This window comes from Pseudophryne corroboree, chromosome 11 (assembly GCF_028390025.1).
Source record: "Pseudophryne corroboree isolate aPseCor3 chromosome 11, aPseCor3.hap2, whole genome shotgun sequence".
In the NCBI taxonomy this organism is placed as follows: Eukaryota; Metazoa; Chordata; class Amphibia; order Anura; family Myobatrachidae; genus Pseudophryne; species Pseudophryne corroboree.
In genome coordinates, this window is record NC_086454.1 from 158,228,620 (window position 1) to 158,254,708 (window position 26,089).

The 26,089-nt window shown below is 40.7% G+C and overlaps 1 protein-coding gene across 1 annotated transcript in view; it reads right to left on the reverse strand.

Annotated features, from left to right (window-relative positions):
- Positions 1-8,770: 8,770 nt before the first annotated feature.
- AHNAK (AHNAK nucleoprotein) overlaps positions 8,771-26,089 on the reverse strand; it is a 93,583-nt gene continuing 76,264 nt past the window's right edge. Inside the window, exon 5 of the mRNA XM_063945015.1 lies at positions 8,771-25,448. Coding sequence (XP_063801085.1) covers positions 10,026-25,448 — 15,423 coding nt within the window. The 3' untranslated portion in view covers positions 8,771-10,025. The remainder of the gene's footprint in view (positions 25,449-26,089) is intronic.

A 26,089-nucleotide genomic window follows, 5' to 3' on the forward strand; every position in this document is an offset into this window, starting at 1 on the left:
ATGTGTGGCTCTTGGAATCACTAAAAAAGAAATAAGTTCGGAATGAAGAACTCCCACTCTCAGACGAACTGGTAGAGTCCTTAAAGAAATAACTGCATCAAAAATTTTGCTGCCATCCACGGCAGTTAAAGAAATGGACGAAGGAAGTCTCTCGGTGGGTAGGGACCACCGTTTAACATAGGCTTCGGTAATAAAGTTCCCAGCTGCTCCGGAATCAAGGAGGGCAATGACGTTCCGATAACGTTGAGCAACTTGAAGCGAGACTGGGAGATTACAATCTTGAGGAGATGGAGAGGAGATCATTACTCCTAGCCGGCCCTCTCCTTGGCGAGCTAGGATTTGGAGTTTCCCGGACGTTTGGGACAGGCACTAATGGTGTGAGACGGAGCTGCACAATAGAGACAGAGAGACTCGGAAAGACGTCTTCGGCGCTCAGCAGGAGTTAAACGGGAACGGCCAAGTTGCATGGGCTCATCTTTAGATGGTGACAGTTGACGAGGAGGAGGAGCAGAAGATTTTGGAGCAGATGATCTTCCACGCTCAGTTGCTCTCTCTCTGAAACGTAAATCAACTTTCGTGCAGAGTGAGATTAGCTCATCTAACTTAGAAGGTAAGTCTCTGGTAGCTAACTCATCTTTAATACGCTCAGATAAGCCATGCCAGAATGCAGCATACAGGGCCTCGTCGTTCCATGCCAGTTCGGATGCCAGGATCTGGAACTGTATCAGATATTGTCCTACAGTACGTGACCCCTGGCGTAAACGGAGAATCTCGGATGAAGCTGAGGTTACCCGGCCTGGCTCGTCGAAGATGCGCCTGAATGTTGACACGAAGGCAGTGTAGGAAGATAGCAGGGTGTCGGACCTCTCCCATAACGGTGATGCCCAATCAAGGGCTGAGCCACTGAGAAGAGAAATAATGTAGGCAATTTTTGTACGGTCACTGGGAAAATTGCCAGGTTGTAGCTCAAACTGAATCTCACACTGGTTGAGAAATCCCCTGCAGAATCTTGGAGATCCGTCAAATTTTGCTGGCGTTGGAAGATGAAGACGTGGAGCAGAAATGGGTAAGGTGGGTGGGGTTATAGCTGGAGTCACTGTGGTTGACGCACCAGACGCGCCTGATCCACGGAGAGTTGTCTGAATCCCATCCAGCCGAGTAGAGAGATCCTGGAGACAGCGGATGATGTGGCCCTGTGCAGCCTCCTGATGTTCTAGTCGGGCTGCCAGTTCTTGCATCGGCCTGGCCGCTTGATCCTGGTCTCCAGCTGGATTCATTAGGTCAGTGCTTACTGTCACAATTGAGGGCCTGAGCTGACGGGAGGCAGCCTCAGTTGTAGGGGCTGAGATGTACCGGAACCTGGGAGGTTGTATCAGACCCCTGGACATGTAAGTAACATGAATAATAACTGCCCGAAGGCGTGACCACGACAACTTGGATAAAAGTCAATGATGTTTATTATGACAACTCCGCAACACAGCAGCAATAAAAGAAAACGTAAAAGTCAGCAAAGAATAAATACAGTTCCTGGGTACTACAGGATGGCAGGAGCCACAGGGCACTGGTAGTGTGAGATAGTTCTTATGATCTTCTAGATGGAAAGTCCTTACCAGGCCCGACTGTAGCAATGGAGATAACCCAGGATTGTGCCAGCTGGTGTTCCAGGAAAAGCTGGGTTGCTGAAGATAAAACAGCTGCTGTGGATACTGGCTGGAACCAGACTGTTGTTAGTACGGAGTGGATACTGGCTGGAACCAGTTAAATAATAAATGAACTTGGGAGCGATGAAATATGAACTGAAATGTAGAACTTGAGAGCGGAGAAATAATAATACCGGTGGAGAGTGGTAAAGTGTAGAAAGGACACCGGCTCTTTAAGAGAAGCTGTACTCTGCTGGAAGCTGAGCTGGAAGCAGGTAATGCTGTAGCTGGAAACAGATGAATCCACAATGGGTTGGAGAGTCAGGCTACACCGCAGGTGGAATTCTGGTGCGGGTCTCTATGGTGGAAGTCTTGAGACAGGAGCTGGAACCTGGAAGACAATCACAGGAGAGAGACAAACAGGAACTAGGTTTGACAACCAAAGCACTGACGCCTTCCTTGCTCAGGCACAGTGTATTTATACCTGCAGCAAGGAAGGGATTGGCTAGGCAATTATGCAGATTATCAATACTGAGAACAGATTGGTGGAAATGATCAGCTGACAGAATCCAAGATGGCTGCGCCCATGCAGACACTTGGAGGGAAGTTTGGTTTGTAATCCATGTGGTAATGAAAACAGTAATGGCGGCGCCGGCCACCGGAGACAGGAGGCGCCAGGCTGACAGATGCACATCCAACCACGCGGACACAGCGGAGGCCGCGGCTGACGTAATCGCCACTCAGACACTCTGCATGCAGAAGTTCAGGGACGGCGGCGGAGGCCGCGGGAGACGCCATGCCAGGTGTAATATGGCGTTTACTGTGACAGCGTCCCAGAGTGACAGGAGAGGATACAGGAATGTACACCTCAGGATAACAGATGGGATCCGGTCCTGGAGCGCTGAGCCAGCCTTAGGAGGCATCTGATGGGTAAGAAATGGCGTCCAGATACCCGGATCGTGACATCCCCTTTTTACACATTACGGCAGACAGCGTCCCCTAACTAGGCATTACGGCAGACAGCGTCCCCTAACTAGGCATTACGGCAGAAAGCGTCCCCTTTTTACACATTACGGCAGACAGCGTCCCCTAACTAGGCATTACGGCAGACAGCGTCCCCTAACTAGGCATTACGGCAGAAAGCGTCCCCTTTTTACACATTACGGCAGACTGCGTCCCCTTTTTACACATACATACATACATACATACACATACAGACACACACAGAGAAAAAAACGTCTGGCACTCAGCTACAATAAATCCACACACACATGAGGGCACAATGAGGTGAATTTCGCAAGTGGCGGTGCCCCTGACCCCCACTTACCACAGAGCAGGAGGACTGTGCTGCTACTTGTGGGGCTTTTCCTCAGACACGTTGGGAGTGACAGGTGCGTTGGGCGCTTGGGGAGTTAATAGCGCGATGCACATGCTATTGCTGCCAAACTTTTCTGGCTCCTCGTCCTCTGCTGCGGAGTGCTGTCCTCCTCCCTGTCAGCATGTCGCCAGATCACCCCACCGCTGCCCGTGCCCCGTAGTGCTCCTCTTCCTGCGTCCTGGGAGCATCCTGCCTGGCGTGGTTGCGGCCGCGGCTCTCATGAACCAGGAAGTGGTGCGCATGTGACCTGTCATGCTGCGCCGCCCGCTCGCCGTAGCTTCAGCACCGCTGCAAAGGGGGATTAATGTCCCCTTCAGCAGCAGCAGCAGCAGACCTGGCCTCTTCTGCCTCCCCGCTCCGATGCTCTGTACAGTGGAGCTGAGGCTCGCCAATAGAGCTGTACGGAGCTCTGATGCTCCGTACACAGAGCTCCGTACAGCGTTAATACAGGGCCGTGACTGCGCTCCCCAGGGCTTTGCGCTGTGTGCGAGGCCCCCCTCGCACACACCTAGTTACGGCCCTGGTTTCTCACCACCACTTCATAAACATAGGTAAACGTACCAAGACTCACTTAGAATTATATATCACCATACACGTAAAGGTTTCTTTTACACTTCTGATCATAGCATATGAAGCAAGCTCTGTTCAATAAAACGTACCACACTCACTTTTCAGCAGATGGAATTCCACACGTAGCGGTTTCTTTAAACAGACGAATCACTCTTCTCTCCAAAAAATGATTTATTTGTACATAATAAAATTGTAATGAACAATCGAATAAAATCTCCTTATTCAATTCCCAAAAATTATTTCCAGGATAAAACAAATGTGTGTCAAGATGGAATTAAGACAATCACAAGTAAATTCCGGACTTATACTTGTGAACACAAATGCTAAATTACCTTGGAATGGTATGAATGGAGAAGAATTGAAAAAAACACTGTCTGGTATCACCAACGCCGTTTCGACACAAAGGTCTTTATCAAGGTGTGTGCTCAGACAGTGAATGACAAAAATATTTATACCAGTAGACAGGAAATAGAAATGCATGGTGGGTAAATTAGACAAAATAAAAAAATAAAAAAAAAATTGAGAGATTTTCTTATCTCACATTGTGTTGAAATCAAATAGAGAGCATTGTAACTCTCCCCCTACTGTTGAATCATATTTTTGTGAACATTATGGGCTGAATAGAACAGGGAACGCATCGCGATCGCGGCCAGCCGCACTTCCGCGTTCCACGATGCGCTCCATAGCCCGGAAGTGAGTCACGATCCCGTGACATCCGTTTCCTTTCTCCCGCAGAGTGATGTTGTGTGTGCATCATGATCGCGGCCAGCTGTACTTCCGCGTTTCACGATGCGTTCCAACGCCCGGAAGTGAGCCGCAAACATGTGACACCACCTTCCTCTTTCACGGGGAAAAATGCTCAGTGCGTCCCAGTCACCTAGCAACAATGTAGTACAATTATACACTTTATTTCTGGCTTCTCTAGTTAATATGGCGCTGGGACTTAATTAAATACACTCTAATTGCCATGATTCTTACGTTTAAAATTGCATTACACACCTCATTATCAGTAGATGTCAATATACAAGATGTGTAATTAAAAAGTTTAAAAAGATTTTTTACAAAAAACACAATAAGAGCATCAAACGCATATGGACATCAAACGCATCCGTGGTTGAAGTCGGGGCAAATTTTAACCCCTTCTGTAAGATACTTTGTTCCTCCTCAGTCAATATGTGGGAACTTAAATTGAATATTTTGATTTCATCTACACTCTCCGTGTCCTCTATTTCACATACTTCTTTTTTCTTTTTCTTTTTTCTCTTGTTATGTCCCCCCCTTTTTCCCCGACTTTTTAATTTTAATTTTGTTATCTCATATTCCTCCTGTTGTCTCGACGTCCTAAAAAAGGCCATCTATTCTCTCTAAAATGATCAAAAGCCTCGAATCTATTATAAGTATCCACTGGGGGTCTACTGTTCCATCTATTATATCTGAAGTCCCTTCTAGCGAATCTCCTTGGGTATGTCCAGTTGTTTTGTTGGAATCGATCTTCTTCTCTATTCCTTGACGAGTATCTTCCTCCTCCTTGTGCAACATCAAAAATATCTTCATTTATGGGAATTCAGCAAGTTAGATCCAATTGGAGAGATAGGGATTTGGAAACAAACCTTGCAAAGGCTGAGATGCAGTGGATTTTTAAACTGAATACCCTCATCCCCTGTGGCTTGAATTCAGACTTTGAGCTAAAATGGTTCATGTAAGTTGTTCAGGGTCGGAACCGATTAATTACTTTTTAAAATATAAATTTTAGAGTGCACTCATTGTTATTTTGCCGTTTGATGCTCTTAGTGTTTTTTGTAAAAAATCTTTTTAAACTTTTTAATTACACATCTTGTATATTGACATCTACTGATTATGAGGTGTGTAATGCAATTTTAAACGTAAGAATCATGGCAATTAGAGTGTATTTAATTAAGTCCCAGCGCCATATTAACTAGAGCAGCCAGAAATAAAGTGTATAATTGTACTACATTGTTGCTAGGTGACTGGGACGCACTGAGCATTTTTCCCCGTGAAAGAGGAAGGTGGTGTCACATGTTTGCGGCTCACTTCCGGGCATTGGAACGCATCGTGAAACGCGGAAGTACAGCTGGCCGCGATCATGATGCACACACAACATCACTCTCCGGGAGAAAGGAAACGGATGTCACGGGATCGTGACTCACTTCCGGGCTATGGAACGCATCGTGGAACGCGGAAGTGCGGCTGGCCACGATCGCGATGCGTTCCCTGTTCTATTCAGCCCATAATGTTCACAAAAATATGATTCAACAGTAGGGGGAGAGTTACAATGCTCTCTATTTGATTTCAACACAATGTGAGATAAGAAAATCCCTCAATTTTTTTAAAAATTTTTTATTTTGTCTAATTTACCCACCATGCATTTCTATTTCCTGTCTACTGGTATAAATATTTTTGTCATTCACTGTCTGAGCACACACCTTGATAAAGACCTTTGTGTCGAAACGGCGTTAGTGATACCAGACAGTGTTTTTTTCAATTCTTCTCCATTCATACCATTCCAAGGTAATTTAGCATTTGTGTTCACAAGTATAAGTCCGGAATTTACTTGTGATTGTCTTAATTCCATCTTGACACACATTTGTTTTATCCTGGAAATAATTTTTGGGAATTGAATGAGATTTTATTCGATTGGTCATTACAATTTTATTATGTACAAATAAATCATTTTTTGGAGAAAAGAGTGATTCGTCTGTTTAAAGAAACCGCTACGTGTGGAATTCCATCTGCTGAAAAGTGAGTGTGGTACGTTTTATTGAACAGAGCTTGCTTCATATGCTATGATCAGAAGTGTAAAAGAAACCTTTACGTGTATGGTGATATATAATTCTAAGTGAGTCTTGGTACGTTTACCTATGTTTATGAAGTGGTGGTGAGAAACTATCCTTATCTACTATCAAGAAATCTTCACAACATAGGGTTCTGTTTCGCTGGAGAACTCACAGAAATTGACCTTATTACAAACATTACTATACATTTGTTGTTCAATTTTGTTTTTTTGCATGTAAACATCCGGTAATCATTGGAATAATAGAAAGAAATTAATGAAGGACTACGAAGATTGCATGTGATGTATATTATATTTTTCTTTTTGATATATTAGTTCTTTGTAAAGTAGCGCCTTTGATCTTCCTTCCATTTATTGTTTTTCACTTGTTTCTTGTGTGATCTGGATTTGAGCGGATCATAGGAAGGTTAGGATTGGGCTGCTAACTTCATTGCGCCAGAACTCATACATATCTATTTTTATTTCTCTAACTCTGGTCACCGAGGACAGTGGCTTTTACAGGTAACCTGCGCAGCACCTCCTCACAGCAGACCAGCCACATCCTCTCCCTAAGAAGGCCGTCCAACAACCAGCAACTATCACAGCTGACTTTGGTCATGTGTCCATCTCCTGACCTCTTGAGCAGCTGCAGAGGCTGCTGGGAATTGTCTGCCTGTGAAATGATAGACATGCGATGTAGTGCGCTGCACAGTGTCAGATATACAGTAATATATCACATAGCGGGGGTATTATATATATACAGAGAGAGAGAGATATGCTATCACATTTTATTAACATGCAGCCCCTGCTACCAAACTGAATGAGCCAGCAGCGGATCCCAGCAGCAAGTCCCTCATCAAAAATAACACAGTAAGAGGGAGAGAGACAGAAGAAAGAAGCAAGCACTGGGGAGAACTGTTAGTATATATATATATATATATATATATATATATATATATATATAGGGATATGGAAGAAAGGCGGCACTCAAACAGACTTGTATTGCGGTTTAAAAGTGGTCAGTTTAATCCGACATGTTTCGGGGTAATCACCCCGTCCTCAAGGTGATTACCCCGAAACATGTCGGATTAAACTGACCACTTTTAAACCGCAATACAAGTCTGTTTGAGTGCCGCCTTTCTTCCATATCTCTGTACAGAGGTCTTCGCCTCCAGGAGGGCACCGCAGCATCTACTAGCCTGTCAGAGTGAGTGCTGAGTACACAGCAAAAGGTATATATATATATATATATATATATATATCCACAAGATTTCCTGCACTCGCATCAATCCTAGTTCGAAGTGGGCGGGTGCTCCCAATGGCCTTGTTGGAGGTCCACAAATATGCCGCATCTACCACATAGTGGAGGGTGCACTCTCGACCAAACAAGTCTCTGAGATATATCACCATACAAGGGTTTTTATATATTTTATTCAAATAGTGCAGTCACAGTCGACGTTTCAGTCCGTTCACAAACCTTTATCAAGACAGGTAGTTCATAGCATCTACAAAAAACATCAAAAATACTTAATTATAATATACATGAAATATTAGACACAGGATAACATGCACCATCACCACCACTGCCTCCCAGGTACCTGGCACCTGTGGTCGGAGGTTTAGCTGCAGCATTTGTCTGATTTTGAAGCTCCCAGGTATGAATGAGCTATATGGTCTTAATATCTGAGACACTTATAGTATTGTTTTTCTGATGGACTGTGTTTGCTTGAACTTTAGTGGCATGCCTTAATGGAGTCGTTTGTTATTTATACAATGCACTTTTAAGACTGCTATCCATTGTAGTGACAGGTAACTCTTTCTGTTATCGTTTGTTTACGTGCTTCTGGTATAAGTGGCTTTAGGTCTAAGCCGTCACTAGCATTATATTAGAGAAGGTGGTGGCTCATTCCTTGAAAATGGTGCATATTGGTATTTTTTTATGACTAATACGATAAGGGCCTGGGAGTCAGTGGTGGTGATGGTGCATGTTATCCTGTGTCTAATACTTCATGTATATTATAATTAAGTATTTTTGATGTTTTTTGTAGATGCTATGAACTGCCTGTCTTGATAAAGGTTTGTGAACGGACCGAAACATCGAGTACGACGGCACTATTTGAATAAAATATATAAAAATCCTTGTATGTTGATATATCTCAGACTTGTTTGCGCGAGAGTGCACCCTCCACTATGTGGTAGATGCGGTATATATATATATATATATATATACACGTGGGTAGAAGAAACGGCACTCTTGAAAACAGCCTGTTAAATGCAAGTATACATATATATATAAACACGTATACATCTACACACACACACACACACACACACACACACACACACACACAAATATACATACATTTTTGTGACAGATTGTAGACACAGACATTTTACTAAAGGTTAGAAGCTTTATTTTGGTTTTGTTTTTTTAACAATCCACCATAACACATTTCTGAATGAAGTGTTTACAGATTTATGAAGTTAAAACTTTATTTAAATCTTATTTTTATTTATTTTTATTTTACTAGAAATGAAAGCAAATCTTGTTTACGTCCAACAAATACAAGCAGCAGTTTAGGTATGACAATTGAAGAAAAGTCTTATAGTACAAATAAAAAAATGACGCATTGAACCACCAGATGCTAAAGACAGGGCTGAAATTGATCACCTTTAGAAAGATGGAGAGTTTCAGCGTAAAATTGAAATAACACATTGACCATACCCCTCCCATTAGCTTTTTCCCCCCCCTATGTTACACAATTTAAACAGGTCAGTGTCAGTTTCTAAACATATGTAAGGTTTACATAGTTTGGGAGTTTACCAGTTATCAGCTTGATTTACTAAGGTGACCAAATATCAAGCGGGACAACTGCATATGAAAAAAAGAAAAAGAAAAAAAGAAACTCTTGCACAGGCACATTTAATAATTCATAGCAGTAACAGCTATTTTTTATTTTACAGGTGTCCTTCACTTGAGATATAGCCACTTTTCAAAAAGAGTGCACCAATGTTTAGTTATTTTTTATATTTTTTCACTTTCACTTCTTTGTGACCATGATCACATGAAAGAAGCAGAAAGCAACACTATATATTGTGAACGATCTGCAAATAAATTAGACAGGATGTAAAAAAAAAAAAAAAAGTGCACTTTTTCTGTCAGATTAGATCTCTGAAAACAAATGCTGTTTTAAACATTACATATTTTGTTACCATTAGATTACAACTTCTCAGACTCCTGAATTTCATCCACCTAGCTGGTTCAATGCAATTTACAGTGTTTTATTACGTCTGTTTGCATCTATCTGTAAAGCCCCACAAAGGAAAATATCAACTGTAAATGCAAGTAAAAAAAATATATGGAAAAATATATTTCCATGTACAAATTGTTATATCAAAAACAGATCATTAAATCTCTCACTGCCCGGGTTTGGCGTACAAGTAAAATATGTCAGGTAGTGAAAGGTTTAATGTGTGCATGGAATTTAATAAACAATTGAGGATCTGTCTGCTTTTACTTTATCACCTTTGTTTTTCATCTCCACTGTTCATTCAAAAAGGTTAGAATTCTATAAAGGCTGCAAAATGTATGTACAAACACACAGATATATATATTTATATACATGCTGGGTTAAAGGTGGGGGATTCATTCTTTCTTTTTGGCAACAGTAATCTCCACCTTAGGCAAATGGACGCCTGCCTTAGTTGCACTGTCATTGCTCGAGGAGGAAGAGACCCTGGACTTACGAGAGGAAACAGATGCCCCACTACCTTGGACGTTTTCATCATCACTTAATGTGACCTCATAGGAACCCTTTGATTTAGACCCTAAGCCACCAAAAGTGCCAAATTTAATCTTAGAATGTTTTCCTTTCTTTTTCCCTCCTTCTGCTGACAATGAACCTTCTGCTTCCAATGTACCACTTGGAGATGAGTGTGCTGATTCGTCCTTCTCCTCACTCAGAGAGGAAGATCTGTGTCTTGGCTTTTTGCTAGTAAATAAGGAAAACTCATACTTTGCAGGTTTTTCTACCTCCACTTTAGCAGACCCCAACCCTACTTCAGCAGAACCTAAACTAGCTTTTGAGCTTTTAAGATCTCCCTTTGACCCAGAAACTGAGACATCTGGGAGACTAGCATCACTTTTACCTTTGGATTTGAAGTTGAACTTGGGCATTTTTATTTTAGACTTTTTTATTTTTATGTCACTTTCTTCAAATTCTACATCAGCTTGGCCAGACTTTTCAACATGCACATCTGCAGATGGAAAGTCTACATCAACTCCCACTTCTCTTCCAGACAGTTCAGGACCAGCTGTTGTAAATTTTGGCATTAAAAGTCTGGGGAAAGTAATTTTACCAGAAGAACTTTCTAGATTTGCATCTATTCCTTGTACATTCAATTTTCCATCAGGTCCTTGCAAGCGTGGACCAGAAATGTCCACCTGAGGCAAATTAATCTGACTGTCAAATCCTTTCACTTGAATGCCTGGCACTGCAACACTTACATTTTGTTTTTTTCCACCAAAGATTCCAAACTCACCTTCAGTCTCTGGTCTTTGAAAATTCATGTCAATATCTGTACCAGAAACCTTTGGAACAGATATATCAACTTTAGGCATGTTGATGGAGGAACCTTTTAGTTTTGCCCCCATCTGTGGTCCTTTAAGTTCAGTATTAAAACTAACCTCAGGACCATCTCCAGATGCTCCAGAGATGCCCAATTTAGGAATTTTAATTTGCCCACCTGACCCAGAGATGTCTACATTAGGTGGACTTAATTCCATACTTCCAGAAGTTACCTTATAACCTTTAACTTTTGGTCCTTGCAAATTCACATCCGCATCTGGAACAGACATTTTTGGTACTGAGGTGTCAATTGAAACATTGGGTGCTTCATTTCTAATATTTAATGCACCAATATTTACATCTAGGGCAGGAGTTCCCAAGTCTGTTGCAACCTTTGGGCCAGATATATTAATTTCTCCTTTTGAAAGGGAAAGGTCAGTTTCAGGTATGTCTACCTTTGGCCCTGACATATTGAAAGTTGGGAGTTTGAATTTAGGTTTTTTCACCTTTATATCAGGACCTTCAATGCTAACCCCAGCAGATGTGAAGTCAGCTTCTGGAGTGTTTATTCCACCATCAATGTCTAACTCAGGAGTCTTTAAGTCTGCTCTAGGAGTTTGAAGGGAAGTTTCTCCTTTTATTTTTGGAGATTTAATGTCGAATTCTACATCAGGGAAATACAATTTTCCAAAGAGTGGTTTTCGAGTTTTAGGTGCTTTTAAGCCAACATCGGTTTTCAATCCTGCTTCTCCTCCTGAAATATTTAAATCAACATCAGGCGCATTAAGGTTTATGTCACTATCTATGTCAGGCGCACTTACATCAAAACCACCTTTTTTGCCTTTTATTTTCGGGCCACTCATGTGAATTTTTGGCATTTTAAATTTACCCTTTTTGCCCTTGGCTCCAACACTTATATCAGGAACCTCAGAATCAAAATCTGCATCTGGAATTGTAACATCTACTGACGGAGTTTTTATATCTGATTTAGGTGATTTCATGCCAAAACCAAACTTTGGTTTCTTACCTTTAGGCAGTTTTAAATTAGCCTCAGGGCCCTCGATCTCTGCTCCTTGACCTTTCACACTAATGTTTGTAGAACCAAAGTTGATATCAGGCACTGACATGTCAATTTCTGGGCTCTTCAGTTCTCCTTCTAATTGTCGGCCAGTGAGAGCAACATCAAAATCTCCTGTCAAATGTGGACCCTTCAAATGTATGTCTTTTTCCATATTTGGGCCACTCAGGTCTGCTTCTCCCTTAATTTTGGGTCCCTTTAGATTTATTTCTGGCATGGATACTTTTGGTAAGCTAAAATTCATTGATGGCATGTTGAATTTTGAGCCCTTTGCCTTAACATCTGGGCCTTCAATGTTCAATTCTGGTGCAATATCTACACCTTCCCCTTTTGGTACAGAAATTCCAAACTTAGGCATTTTTAATTTTGGCATCTTAATTTTGCCTTCAGGACCTTCTAGGTCAATATCGGGTACATCAAGGTCAAGTTCAGGACTTTTTAACTGACCCTTTACTTTTGGGCCTGACAAGTCTGCTCCTCCCTTCCAGCTTGAGCCTTTCAAATTAATGTCAATATCTGGCATATTCAGTGAGGGCATCTTAAATTTAGAGTCTTTTAGCTTTCCATCAGGGCCCTCAATTTCTATTACTGGTGCTGTAACATCTAATTTAGGACTAGAGATATCAATATCTCCAGATATATCAACATTTCCTTTGGATGGACCCTTAATGTCAATAGTGGGACCTTTCAAACCTCCTTCAAATTTGGAACCTTTAACATTAAGGTCAAAATCGGGCATGGATACTTTTGGTAAACTGATATTCATAGATGGTATTTTTAAATTAGGACCTTTTAGCTTACCTTCAGGGCCCTCAACATCAATTTCAGGTGCTTTAATGTCTACATTTGGACCAGCTATATCAAGTTTTCCCTTGGGCAGGCTAGTATCTACATCTAGTTCCCCCATTTTTGTCCCAGAAATACCAAATTTAGGCATTTTGAATTTGGGCATTTTAAGTTTTCCGTCTGGGCCTTTCAAATCGACATCTGGAGCATCTATTTCAATGCCTGGACCCTCAACATCAAATTTAGGACCTTTCAGATTAAAGTCAGGCATAGACACTTTTGGAACATTCATTGTTGGCATCTTAAATTTTGGGCCTTTTATTTTCCCATCAAGGTCTACATCTGGGGCTTCAAGATCTACCTCAGGCACTTTAATATCAACATCAGGACATTTCAATTCTCCTTCCATTTTAGGGCCTTTTAGATTAAAGTCAGGCATAGACAATTTCGGAACATTCATTGTTGGCATCTTAAATTTTGGGCCTTTTATTTTCCCATCAAGGTCTACATCTGGGGCTTCAAGATCTACCTCAGGCACTTTAATATCAACATCAGGACATTTCAATTCTCCTTCCATTTTAGGGCCTTTCAGATTAAAGTCAGGCATAGACAATTTCGGAACATTCATTGTTGGCATCTTAAATTTTGGGCCTTTTATTTTCCCATCAAGGTCTACATGTGGGGCTTCAAGTTCCACGTCAGGCACTTTAATATCAACATCAGGACATTTCAATTCTCCTTCCATTTTAGGGCCTTTCAGATTAAAGTCAGGCATAGACAATTTCGGAACATTCATTGTTGGCATCTTAAATTTGGGGCCTTTTATTTTCCCATCAAGGTCTACATCTGGGGCTTCAAGATCTACCTCAGGCACTTTAATATCAACATCAGGACATTTCAATTCTCCTTCCATTTTAGGGCCTTTCAGATTAAAGTCAGGCATAGACAATTTCGGAACATTCATTGTTGGCATCTTAAATTTTGGGCCTTTTATTTTCCCATCAAGGTCTACATCTGGGGCTTCAAGATCTACCTCAGGCACTTTAATATCAACATCAGGACATTTCAATTCTCCTTCCATTTTAGGGCCTTTCAGATTAAAGTCAGGCATAGACAATTTCGGAACATTCATTGTTGGCATCTTAAATTTTGAGCCTTTAATTTTCCCATCAAGGTCTACATCTGGGGCTTCAAGATCTACGTCAGGCACTTTAATATCAACATCAGGACATTTCAATTCTCCTTCCATTTTAGGGCCTTTCAGATTAAAGTCAGGCATAGACAATTTCGGAACATTCATTGTTGGCATCTTAAATTTTGGCCCTTTTATTTTCCCATCAAGGTCTACATCTGGGGCTTTAAGATCTACGTCAGGCACTTTAATATCAACATCAGGACCTTTTAAATCTCCTTTCATCTTAGGACCTTTCACATTTAGATCAAGATCAGGCATGGAAACTTTCGGCAAATCTACACTAAATGAGGGCATCTTCAGTTTTGGACCCTTCAGTTTTCCATCTGGGCCATCAATATCCATATCAGGAGTTTCCATTTTTAACTTTGGACTAGACAAATTGAGGTCAGCTTTTGGAAATTTTAGATCAATATCTGGAGCATCTGGTTTTGAACCAGAAAATCCAAACTTGGGAAGACTGAATTTTGGCATTTTCAGCTTCCCTTTACCTTCTGGGCCTTCTAGCGAAAGGTCAGGTGTCTCAAGGTCCATATCTGGAGTTTTTATATCTAGCTTGGAACCCTTTAATTCACCTTCAAAATTTGGCGATGAGACATCTACATCTCCTTTTAATTTGGGTCCTTTTAAATTTAATTCAACATCTGGCATGGATACTTTAGGGCTAGTTATGTTTAATGAGGGCATTTTAAATTTTTGACTTTTACCCTTTATTTCCATATTGGGACTTTCCAAATCAGGGCCGCTGATATTAATGTCAGTTTTTGGAACCTTAATGTCAACACTGGGTGCTTGTGCTTTAGGACCTGAAAAGTTAAACTTTGGCAGCCTAAATTTGGATTTCTTAACTTTTGCTTCTGGCATGTCAAAGTCTACCTCTGGCAATTCTACTCCCAACTCTGGGCCTTTAAGTTTGCCTCCCACTGCAATTGAAGCATCAATATCACCCTTCACTTTAGGTCCTTTCAAATTAAGATCTACATCTGGCATGGAAACACTGGGTTTTGAAAAACCCCATGATGGTAACTTAAATTTTGACCCTTTAACTTTGCCTTCTGGCAATTCAGCAGACAGAGTTGGGCTTGAGATATCAAATTCTGGACCTTTGATCTTGAATTTTGGATCCTTTATTCCTGCGTCATAATTTGCATCAGGTTTATCCACATCCCCTTTTAATTTGGGACCTTTAACATGCAGGTCCATGTCTGGCAGCTTCAACTTCGGGCCCTTTACTTTAGCTTCAGGACCTTCTATGTCAAAATCTGGCCCAGACACTGCAAGGTCAGCTTTTGGAAGATCAATATCTACTCCTGGAGCATTAGATCCTGAAAAGCCAAACTTAGGCATTTTAAATTTAGGCAATTTCAGCTTTCCTTCTGGACCTTCGATATCAACACCAGCCATTTCTAGATCAACACTTGGACCCTTTAGAGCAACATTAGGACCTTTCAATTCTCCTTCTAAAGTAGGTAAATCAACGTCTGCTTTTCCTTTCCAGTTTGGACCTTTCAAATGAAAGTCAGGCATAGACATATGTGGTAGATGCATTGATGGCATATTGAATTTTGGGCCTTTTATTTTACCATCAATGCCCACATCTGGGCATTCAAGGTCTACCTCAGGTCCCTTTAGGTCAACTTTTGGAGCTTTCACATCTCCTTCCAGTTTAGGAGTTTTTACATTAAAATCAACATCAGGCATTTTTGGAAGACTCATAGATGGGATCTTGAGTTTTGGACCTTTTCCTTTACCATCAATGTCTATTTCAGGGGCTTCAAGGTCCAACTTGGGTCCCTTAATATCCACTTTAGCATCACCGGAACCTTTCATGCCTATATCAAAATCAGGCTTAGACATCTTAGGTAGATTAAAATTCATTGATGGCATCTTGAATTTTGAGCCCTTTACTTTAGCTTCAGGGCCATCAATGTCAAAACCTGGCCCAGACACTTCAAGATCAGCTTTTGGAAGCTCAACATCCCCTACAGATGCGTCTGTACTCGATCCTGAAAGGCCAAACTTGGGCATTTTAAATTTAGGCATTTTCAGCTTTCCTTCTGGACCTTCAACATCAACACCTGCCATTTCTAGATCAACCTCAGGCCCCTTTAGGTCAACATTAGGACCTTTCAACTCTCCTTCTAAATTAGGCAAATCAACATCTGCTTTTCCTTTCCAGTTTGGACCTTTCAAATGAATGTCAGGCATAGACATATGTGGAAGATGCATTGATGGTATCTTGAATTTTGAGCCTTTTATTTTACCATCAATGTCCACATCTGGGCATTCAAGGTCTACCTCAGGACCCTTTAGGTCAACATTAGGACCTTTCAACTCTCCTTCTAAATTAGGAAAATCAACATCTGCTTTTCCTTTCCAGTTTGGACCTTTCAAATGAATGTCAGGCATAGACATATGTGGAAGATGCATTGATGGTATCTTGAATTTTGAGCCTTTTATTTTACCATCAATGTCCACATCTGGGCATTCAAGGTCTACCTCAGGTCCCTTTAGGTCAACTTTTGGTGCTTTCACATCTCCTTCCAGTTTAGGAGTTCTTATATTAAAATCAACATCAGGCATTTTTGGAAGACCCATAGATGGGATCTTGAATTTTGGACCTTTTCCTTTACCATCAATGTCTATTTCAGGGGTTTCAAGGTCCAACTTGGGACCCTTAATATCCACTTTAGCATCACCGGAACCTTTCATGCCTATATCAAAATCAGGCTTAGACATCTTAGGTAGATTAAAATTCATTGATGGCATCTTGAATTTTGAGCCCTTTACTTTTGCTTCAGGGCCATCAATGTCAAAATCTGGTCCAGACACTTCAAGGTCAGCTTTTGGAAGCTCAACATCCCCTAGAGATGCGTCTGCACTCGATCCTGAAAGGCCAAACTTGGGCATTTTAAATTTAGGCATTTTCAGCTTTCCTTCTGGACCTTCAACATCAACACCTACCATTGCTAGATCAACCTCAGGCCCCTTTAGGTTAACATTAGGACCTTTCAACTCTCCTTCTAAATTAGGCAAATCAACATCTGCTTTTCCTTTCCAGTTTGGACCTTTCAAATGAATGTCAGGCATAGACATATGTGGAAGATGCATTGATGGTATCTTGAATTTTGAGCCTTTTATTTTACCATCAATGTCCACATCTGGGCATTCAAGGTCTACCTCAGGTCCCTTTAGGTCAACTTTTGGTGCTTTCACATCTCCTTCCAGTTTAGGAGTTCTTACATTAAAATCAACATCAGGCATTTTTGGAAGACCCATAGATGGGATCTTGAATTTTGGACCTTTTCCTTTACCATCAATGTCTATTTCAGGGGTTTCAAGGTCCAACTTGGGACCCTTAATATCCACTTTAGCATCACCGGAACCTTTCATGCCTATATCAAAATCAGGCTTAGACATCTTAGGTAGATTAAAATTCATTGATGGCATCTTGAATTTTGAGCCCTTTACTTTTGCTTCAGGGCCATCGATGTCAAAATCTGGCCCAGACACTTCAAGGTCAGCTTTTGGAAGCTCAACATCCCCTACAGATGCGTCTGCACTCGATCCTGAAAGGCCAAACTTGGGCATTTTAAATTTAGGCATTTTCAGCTTTCCTTCTGGACCTTCAACATCAACACCTGCCATTTCTAGATCAACCTCAGGCCCCTTTAGGTCAACATTAGGACCTTTCAACTCTCCTTCTAAATTAGGCAAATCAACATCTGCTTTTCCTTTCCAGTTTGGACCTTTCAAATGAATGTCAGGCATAGACATATGTGGAAGATGCATTGATGGTATCTTGAATTTTGAGCCTTTTATTTTACCATCAATGTCCACATCTGGGCATTCAAGGTCTACCTCAGGACCCTTTAGGTCAACATTAGGACCTTTCAACTCTCCTTCTAAATTAGGAAAATCAACATCTGCTTTTCCTTTCCAGTTTGGACCTTTCAAATGAATGTCAGGCATAGACATATGTGGAAGATGCATTGATGGTATCTTGAATTTTGAGCCTTTTATTTTACCATCAATGTCCACATCTGGGCATTCAAGGTCTACCTCAGGTCCCTTTAGGTCAACTTTTGGTGCTTTCACATCTCCTTCCAGTTTAGGAGTTCTTACATTAAAATCAACATTAGGCATTTTTGGAAAACTCATAGTTGGGATCTTGAATTTTGGACCTTTTCCTTTACCATCAATGTCTATTTCAGGGGTTTCAAGGTCCAACTTGGGACCCTTAATATCCACTTTAGCATCACCGGAACCTTTCATGCCTATATCAAAATCAGGCTTAGACATCTTAGGTAGATTAAAATTCATTGATGGCATCTTGAATTTTGAGCCCTTTAATTTTGCTTCAGGGCCATCAATGTCAAAATCTGGCCCAGACACTTCAAGGTCAGCTTTTGGAAGCTCAACATCCCCTAGAGAAGCGTCTGCACTCGATCCTGAAAGGCCAAACTTGGGCATTTTAAATTTAGGCATTTTCAGCTTTCCTTCTGGACCTTCAACATCAACACCTGCCATTTCTAGATCAACCTCAGGCCCCTTTAGGTCAACATTAGGACCTTTCAACTCTCCTTCTAAATTAGGCAAATCAACATCTGCTTTTCCTTTCCAGTTTGGACCTTTCAAATGAATGTCAGGCATAGACATATGTGGAAGATGCATTGATGGCATCTTGAATTTTGAGCCTTTTATTTTACCATCAATGTCCACATCTGGGCATTCAAGGTCTACCTCAGGACCCTTTAGGTCAACATTAGGACCTTTCAACTCTCCTTCTAAATTAGGAAAATCAACATCTGCTTTTCCTTTCCAGTTTGGACCTTTCAAATGAATGTCAGGCATAGACATATGTGGAAGATGCATTGATGGCATCTTGAATTTTGAGCCTTTTATTTTACCATCAATGTCCACATCTGGGCATTCAAGGTCTACCTCAGGTCCCTTTAGGTCAACTTTTGGTGCTTTCACATCTCCTTCCAGTTTAGGAGTTCTTACATTAAAATCAACATCAGGCATTTTTGGAAGACCCATTGATGGGATCTTGAATTTTGGACCTTTTCCTTTACCATCAATGTCTATTTCAGGGGTTTCAAGGTCCAACTTGGGACCCTTAATATCCACTTTAGCATCACCGGAACCTTTCATGCCTATATCAAAATCAGGCTTAGACATCTTAGGTAGATTAAAATTCATTGATGGCATCTTGAATTTTGAGCCCTTTACTTTTGCTTCAGGGCCATCGATGTCAAAATCTGGCCCAGACACTTCAAGGTCAGCTTTTGGAAGCTCAACATCCCCTACAGATGCGCTTGCACTCGATCCTGAAAGGCCAAACTTGGGCATTTTAAATTTAGGCATTTTCAGCTTTCCTTCTGGACCTTCAAAATCAACACCTGCCATTTCTAGATCAACCTCAGGCCCCTTTAGGTCAACATTAGGACCTTTCAACTCTCCTTCTAAATTAGGCAAATCAACATCTGCTTTTCCTTTCCAGTTTGGACCTTTCAAATGAATGTCAGGCATAGACATATGTGGAAGATGCATTGATGGCATCTTGAATTTTGAGCCTTTTATTTTACCATCAATGTCCACATCTGGGCATTCAAGGTCTACCTCAGGTCCCTTTAGGTCAATTTTTGGTGCTTTCACATCTCCTTCCAGTTTAGGAGTTCTTACATTAAAATCAACATCAGGCATTTTTGGAAAACTCATAGTTGGGATCTTGAATTTTGGACCTTTTCCTTTACCATCAATGTCTATTTCAGGGGTTTCAAGGTCCAACTTGGGACCCTTAATATCCACTTTAGCATCACCGGAACCTTTCATGCCTATATCAAAATCAGGCTTAGACATCTTAGGTAGATTAAAATTCATTGATGGCATCTTGAATTTTGAGCCCTTTACTTTTGCTTCAGGGCCATCGATGTCAAAATCTGGCCCAGACACTTCAAGGCCAGCTTTTGGAAGCTCAACATCCCCTAGAGATGCGTCTGCACTCGATCCTGAAAGGCCAAACTTGGGCATTTTAAATTTAGGCATTTTCAGCTTTCCTTCTGGACCTTCAACATCAACACCTGCCATTTCTAGATCAACCTCAGGCCCCTTTAGGTCAACATTAGGACCTTTCAACTCTCCTTCTAAATTAGGCAAATCAACATCTGCTTTTCCTTTCCAGTTTGGACCTTTCAAATGAATGTCAGGCATAGACATATGTGGAAGATGCATTGATGGTATCTTGAATTTTGAGCCTTTTATTTTACCATCAATGTCCACATCTGGGCATTCAAGGTCTACCTCAGGTCCCTTTAGGTCAACTTTTGGCGCTTTCACATCTCCTTCCAGTTTAGGAGTTCTTACATTAAAATCAACATCAGGCATTTTTGGAATACCCATAGATGGGATCTTGAATTTTGGACCTTTTCCTTTACCATCAATGTCTATTTCAGGGGTTTCAAGGTCCAACTTGGGACCCTTAATATCCACTTTAGCATCACCGGAACCTTTCATGCCTATATCAAAATCAGGCTTAGACATCTTAGGTAGATTAAAACTCATTGATGGCATCTTGAATTTTGAGCCCTTTACTTTTGCTTCAGGGCCATCGATGTCAAAATCTGGCCCAGACACTTCAAGGTCAGCTTTTGGAAGCTCAACATCCCCTACAGATGCATCTGCACTCGATCCTGAAAGGCCAAACTTGGGCATTTTAAATTTAGGCATTTTCAGCTTTCCTTCTGGACCTTCAACATCAACACCTGCCATTTCAAGATCAACCTCAGGCCCCTTTAGGTCAACATTAGGACCTTTCAACTCTCCTTCTAAATTAGGAAAATCAACATCTGCTTTTCCTTTCCAGTTTGGACCTTTCAAATGAATGTCAGGCATAGACATATGTGTAAGATGCATTGATGGTATCTTGAATTTTGAGCCTTTTATTTTACCATCAATGTCCACATCTGGGCATTCAAGGTCTACCTCAGGTCCCTTTAGGTCAACTTTTGGCGCTTTCACATCTCCTTCCAGTTTAGGAGTTCTTACATTAAAATCAACATCAGGCATTTTTGGAAGACCCATAGATGGGATCTTGAATTTTGGACCTTTTCCTTTACCATCAATGTCTATATCAGGGGTTTCAAGGTCCAACTTGGGACCCTTAATATCCACTTTAGCATCACCGGAACCTTTCATGCCTATATCAAAATCAGGCTTAGACATCTTAGGTAGATTAAAATTCATTGATGGCATCTTGAATTTTGAGCCCTTTACTTTTGCTTCAGGGCCATCGATGTCAAAATCTGGCCCAGACACTTCAAGGTCAGCTTTTGGAAGCTCAACATCCCCTACAGATGCGTCTGCACTCGATCCTGAAAGGCCAAACTTGGGCATTTTAAATTTAGGCATTTTCAGCTTTCCTTCTGGACCTTCAACATCAACACCTGCCATTTCTAGATCAACCTCAGGCCCCTTTAGGTCAACATTAGGACCTTTCAACTCTCCTTCTAAATTAGGCAAATCAACATCTGCTTTTCCTTTCCAGTTTGGACCTTTCAAATGAATGTCAGGCATAGACATATGTGGAAGATGCATTGATGGTATCTTGAATTTTGAGCCTTTTATTTTACCATCAATGTCCACATCTGGGCATTCAAGGTCTACCTCAGGTCCCTTTAGGTCAACTTTTGGCGCTTTCACATCTCCTTCCAGTTTAGGAGTTCTTACATTAAAATCAACATTAGGCATTTTGGGAAGATTCATTGATGGCATCTTGTATCGTGAGTCTTTTACTTTTACCTCAAAGTCTACATCTGGGGCATTAAGATCTACTTTAGGGACATCAATGTCCACGTTGGGCCCCTTCATGTCAACTTTTGGTTGTTTCAAGTTTGCTTCTAATATAGGGCCAGAGGTACCAGTCGCTCCTTTCCATTTGGGTCCTTTCAAATTCATGTCAACATTGGGCATTGACACTTTTGGCATATCAAGATTTATTGATGGCATATTAAACTTTCGTCCTTTAATATTACCTTCAGGACCTTCTGTACCAAATTCTGGAAAATCCATATCTAGACTTTGTAATTCTCCTTCAATTTTAGGACCTGAAACATCAACTACTCCCTTCAATTTAGGACCCTTTACTTTACTTTCAGGAATATCAATTTTTGGAATTTCAACATCTACTTTTGGACCACTGATCTCAATTTCTCCTTTTGGCAATTTAACATCTGAACCTTCATCTTTAAAACCAGAAAAGCCAAATTTTGGCATGTGAAATTTAGGAGTTTTTAATTTTGCTTTTCCCTCTATATCTATATTTGGTGCAACAACATCAGCTTCCGGAGCTTTAATATCAATTTCAGGACCATTTAAATTTCCTTCAATTTTGGGCCCTGTGATTTCAGCTTCTCCTTTCCATTTTGGACTTTTCAAATTTAGGTCAACATCAGGCACTGACATTTTTGAAAGCGCAGGAGGCATCTTCAATTTAGGCCCTTGCACTTTAACATCTGGGCTTTCTAGGTCTAACTCTGAAGCTTCAATATCAATCTCACCCTTTGGAAGTTTGGCATCTATATTTTGACCTCCACTTTTTGAACCAGACAAATTAAACTTGGGCATTTTAAATTTGGGCATTTTGAATTTTCCTTCAGGACCTTCAAGATCAACATCTGGAAAATTTACACCAACTTCAGAAACCTGTGCATCAACTTTTGACCCTTTAATATCTCCTTCAATCTTAGGGACAGATATATTAACATCTACTTTCCCACTGAGACCATCAATGTTTGGAAGGTGCGCAGACCCTTTTACCTTTCCATCTACACTTAGTTTTGGAGCATCAAATTCTGTACCTTTGACATCAACTTTTGAGCCCTCCATTTTAGGACCTTTCAATCTCAGGTCAACTTCAGGCATAGATAGTTCTGGTAACTTAGGGCCCTTCACCTTACCCCCTGTGCCTTCAATATTTAAGTCAGGAGATTCAACATTTATATCTTTTCCTGATTTAGCAATATTTACATTGGGGAGACTTTTATCAATAGTTGAGTATTCCACTTTTGGTTTAGAAATGCCAAACTTGGGCATTTTAAATTTAGGCATTTTAAGTTTTCCTTCTGAACCTTTCAGATTGAAATCAGGTGCTTCCAGATCAACCTCTGGCACTTTACCATCCATCTCTGGTCCCTTAATATCAAGACTGACACCTCTAAAATCTCCTTCTAGCTTAGGACCTTTCACGTTAACATCAATATCTGACATTTTTGGATGATGCACACTGACTTTGGAACCCTTTACTTTTCCAGTATCTATATCTGGAGCCTCAAGGTTAACTTCTGGCACTCTGAAATCCACTTTGGGACCTTTAAAATTGCCACCCAGATTAGGACCTTTCAGGTTCAGATCAACATCAGGCACCTTTGGTAAAGAGACATTCATTGACTGCATGTTAACTTTAGGGCTTATCATTTTCACATCTGGGCCACCAATATCTCTGTTTGCTTTTGAAATGTTTATATCTACATTTGGGACTTCCACATTTGACTCACTAATACCAAATTTAGGCATTTTAAGCCCTCCTTTTGAGCCAGTCACACTGACATTTGATACTCCTAAATTAATTTCTTGAGCCTTAAGATCAATGCCTGGGCTTTTTAGATCTGCCTTAACTTTAGATTTTGGAATATCCATTCCTTTGGGGCCTTTCAAGCTGAAGTCTGGCACAGATACGCTTGACATGGAGACACCCAAAGATGGCTTAGTCGTATCACCACCTTTCACATTTACCTCTGGACTTTTAATATCAAATGCTGGAGTCTCAATGCCAACATCAGGACCTGTTACCTGTATAGCACCTTTAGAAATCACTACATCATCTTCTTTTGTAGAAGTCCCAAACTTTGGCATTTTAAATTTTGGAATCTTTAGTTTGTCTTCATACCTGTGAATATCTAACTCCGGAGCCTCAAGTTCAACTTCTGTTGCTTTTACATCTACCTGTGGACCTCCTTCCCACTTGGCACTCTTCAGATTTATGTCAACATTAGGCACTGAAGCTTTCAGTACTTTCTCTGGAGCTGCAATATCAATTTGTGGGCCTGAGATATCAATACCACCTTCTGGTTTCGATCCTGACATTTCAAATGTAGGTAATTTAAATTTTGGCACATTCAACCTTCCTTCTAGCCCTTCAACACACACATTTTGCATGGCTACCTCTGCCTTTGGAGCATTAATAATACATTTGGGATGTTTTACATCAGCCTCTACACTTAAGTCCACATTAGGAGTGGGTGCATCAACTTTTGCTCCTTTTAGGTCCATCTGCAGACCTTTAACACCTATATCTTTTGATGCAAGGTTAAACTGTGGACTCTTCACATCAATTTTAGGAACTGTTACATCGCCTTCTATTGTGGGACCTGTAATTTGCGTCACTCCCTTCGATTTAGAACCTGGCATATCAATGCTAACATTTGGCATGGAATAGTTTGGTACATCAACAACAATACTAGGACCCTTAATTTTACCATCCAGATGAATGTCTGGATTTGTGACACTGGTCTTACCCACTGTTATGGGAGTGTCAACAGTTGCTTCTGGAAATTTCATGCCAATTTTGGTAATCCCTTCACTTGTTTCTGAGAAACCAAACCGTGGCATTTTAAATGAGGGTATTTGTATCTTTCCAACAGAGCTGTCAAACTCAGCATCCGGTTCTTTCACACCCAAAATAGGTGCGGTCTGGTTTACTTTTGGAGCTTTGATATTCATAGTTGCTCTAGTTGAAGTGTCAAAATCTGATACTTTCCCAACATGACCTGTTAAACCAATGTCCGTAGAAGAAGAACTTCCTGCAACATTAGGACCTCTAAAACCAATATCATGCTCTGCTCCAAATCTGGACATGTTGACATCAATTTTCTTTTCATAATTTTGGAACTTTGGTCCAGAAACACTTACACCAGGCACACTGATGCCGAAGGATGATCTGCTGTCAACCTGGGCATGAGAATCACTATAGCCTTCCGGAAACTCATATTGCCTCCCACTCAAATCTTGATATCTTACAGTGGTACTATGAACATTGACAGAATCTCCTGGCTGGGAAACGCTGTATTCTCCACCTGCCTGAAAGCTTTTTCCAGACACATCAATACCAGGAATCCGGATTACTGTTTTGCCCTCATCTGTCTCCACGCTGGTTTTTGATATTTCAGTTATTTCATGACGAGGAATTTTGATTTTGTATTCAGGGCTACTTATGTCAATCTCTTTTGAATCTTTTGCCCCTGTCACATCCACAGTGTAGGCAGTCACCTTCCTGGTAACTGTGATGGTCCTTGTCTGAGTCTCTGGCTCTAGAGACTCATCTGACTTCAGTCGTGGCTTAATCTTCTTTGTGTAAATTCGTCTGTATTCCTCATCATCTCCACTCTGCAAAGAAATAATATGGTTAAAGAAAGTGCTGGAAAAAGACTGGAAAATAGATGTTGGTCAGTCTGGTATGCTTAACAAATAAAGTTCATTTAAATAAGATAAAATAAAAAAATAAACATTCCCTCAGCTTTCGTGATGGACAAATTAATTTTCTATTAGAGATGTGCGGGTTCTGATTTACTTGGTTCTTATAATGCCAAATTAGCACAAGTTCGGATTTATCCAGATTTTTCTTACTTGCTATCCAAAACACATGACAACCAAATAGCCAATAAGATGCTGTTTCGAATCAGATTAAATCCATGTAAATTTGAACCTGCACATCTCTATTTTCTATCAAACAATGTTAACATGAAGCACCCATGTAGAAGCTTATATTGATGAAGTTAACTTCTTAATCTATGTAAAACATTATTAAAAGAAGTCTGTTTAGGGCATCCCCTTCTTAATGAAACATGTCCACCATATATGGTAAATAGTTTATCTCTGGGGACCTTCATTTACTTCAACCAATCCACAGCTCTACAAAAAAAACTATATTATATAGCTATGGATGGCATGTAATAAACACATTTTTCTGCAGTGTCTGTCCATTATGAATGGCATAACTTGAATTCCTTAAAGTTGTAATAATTTAT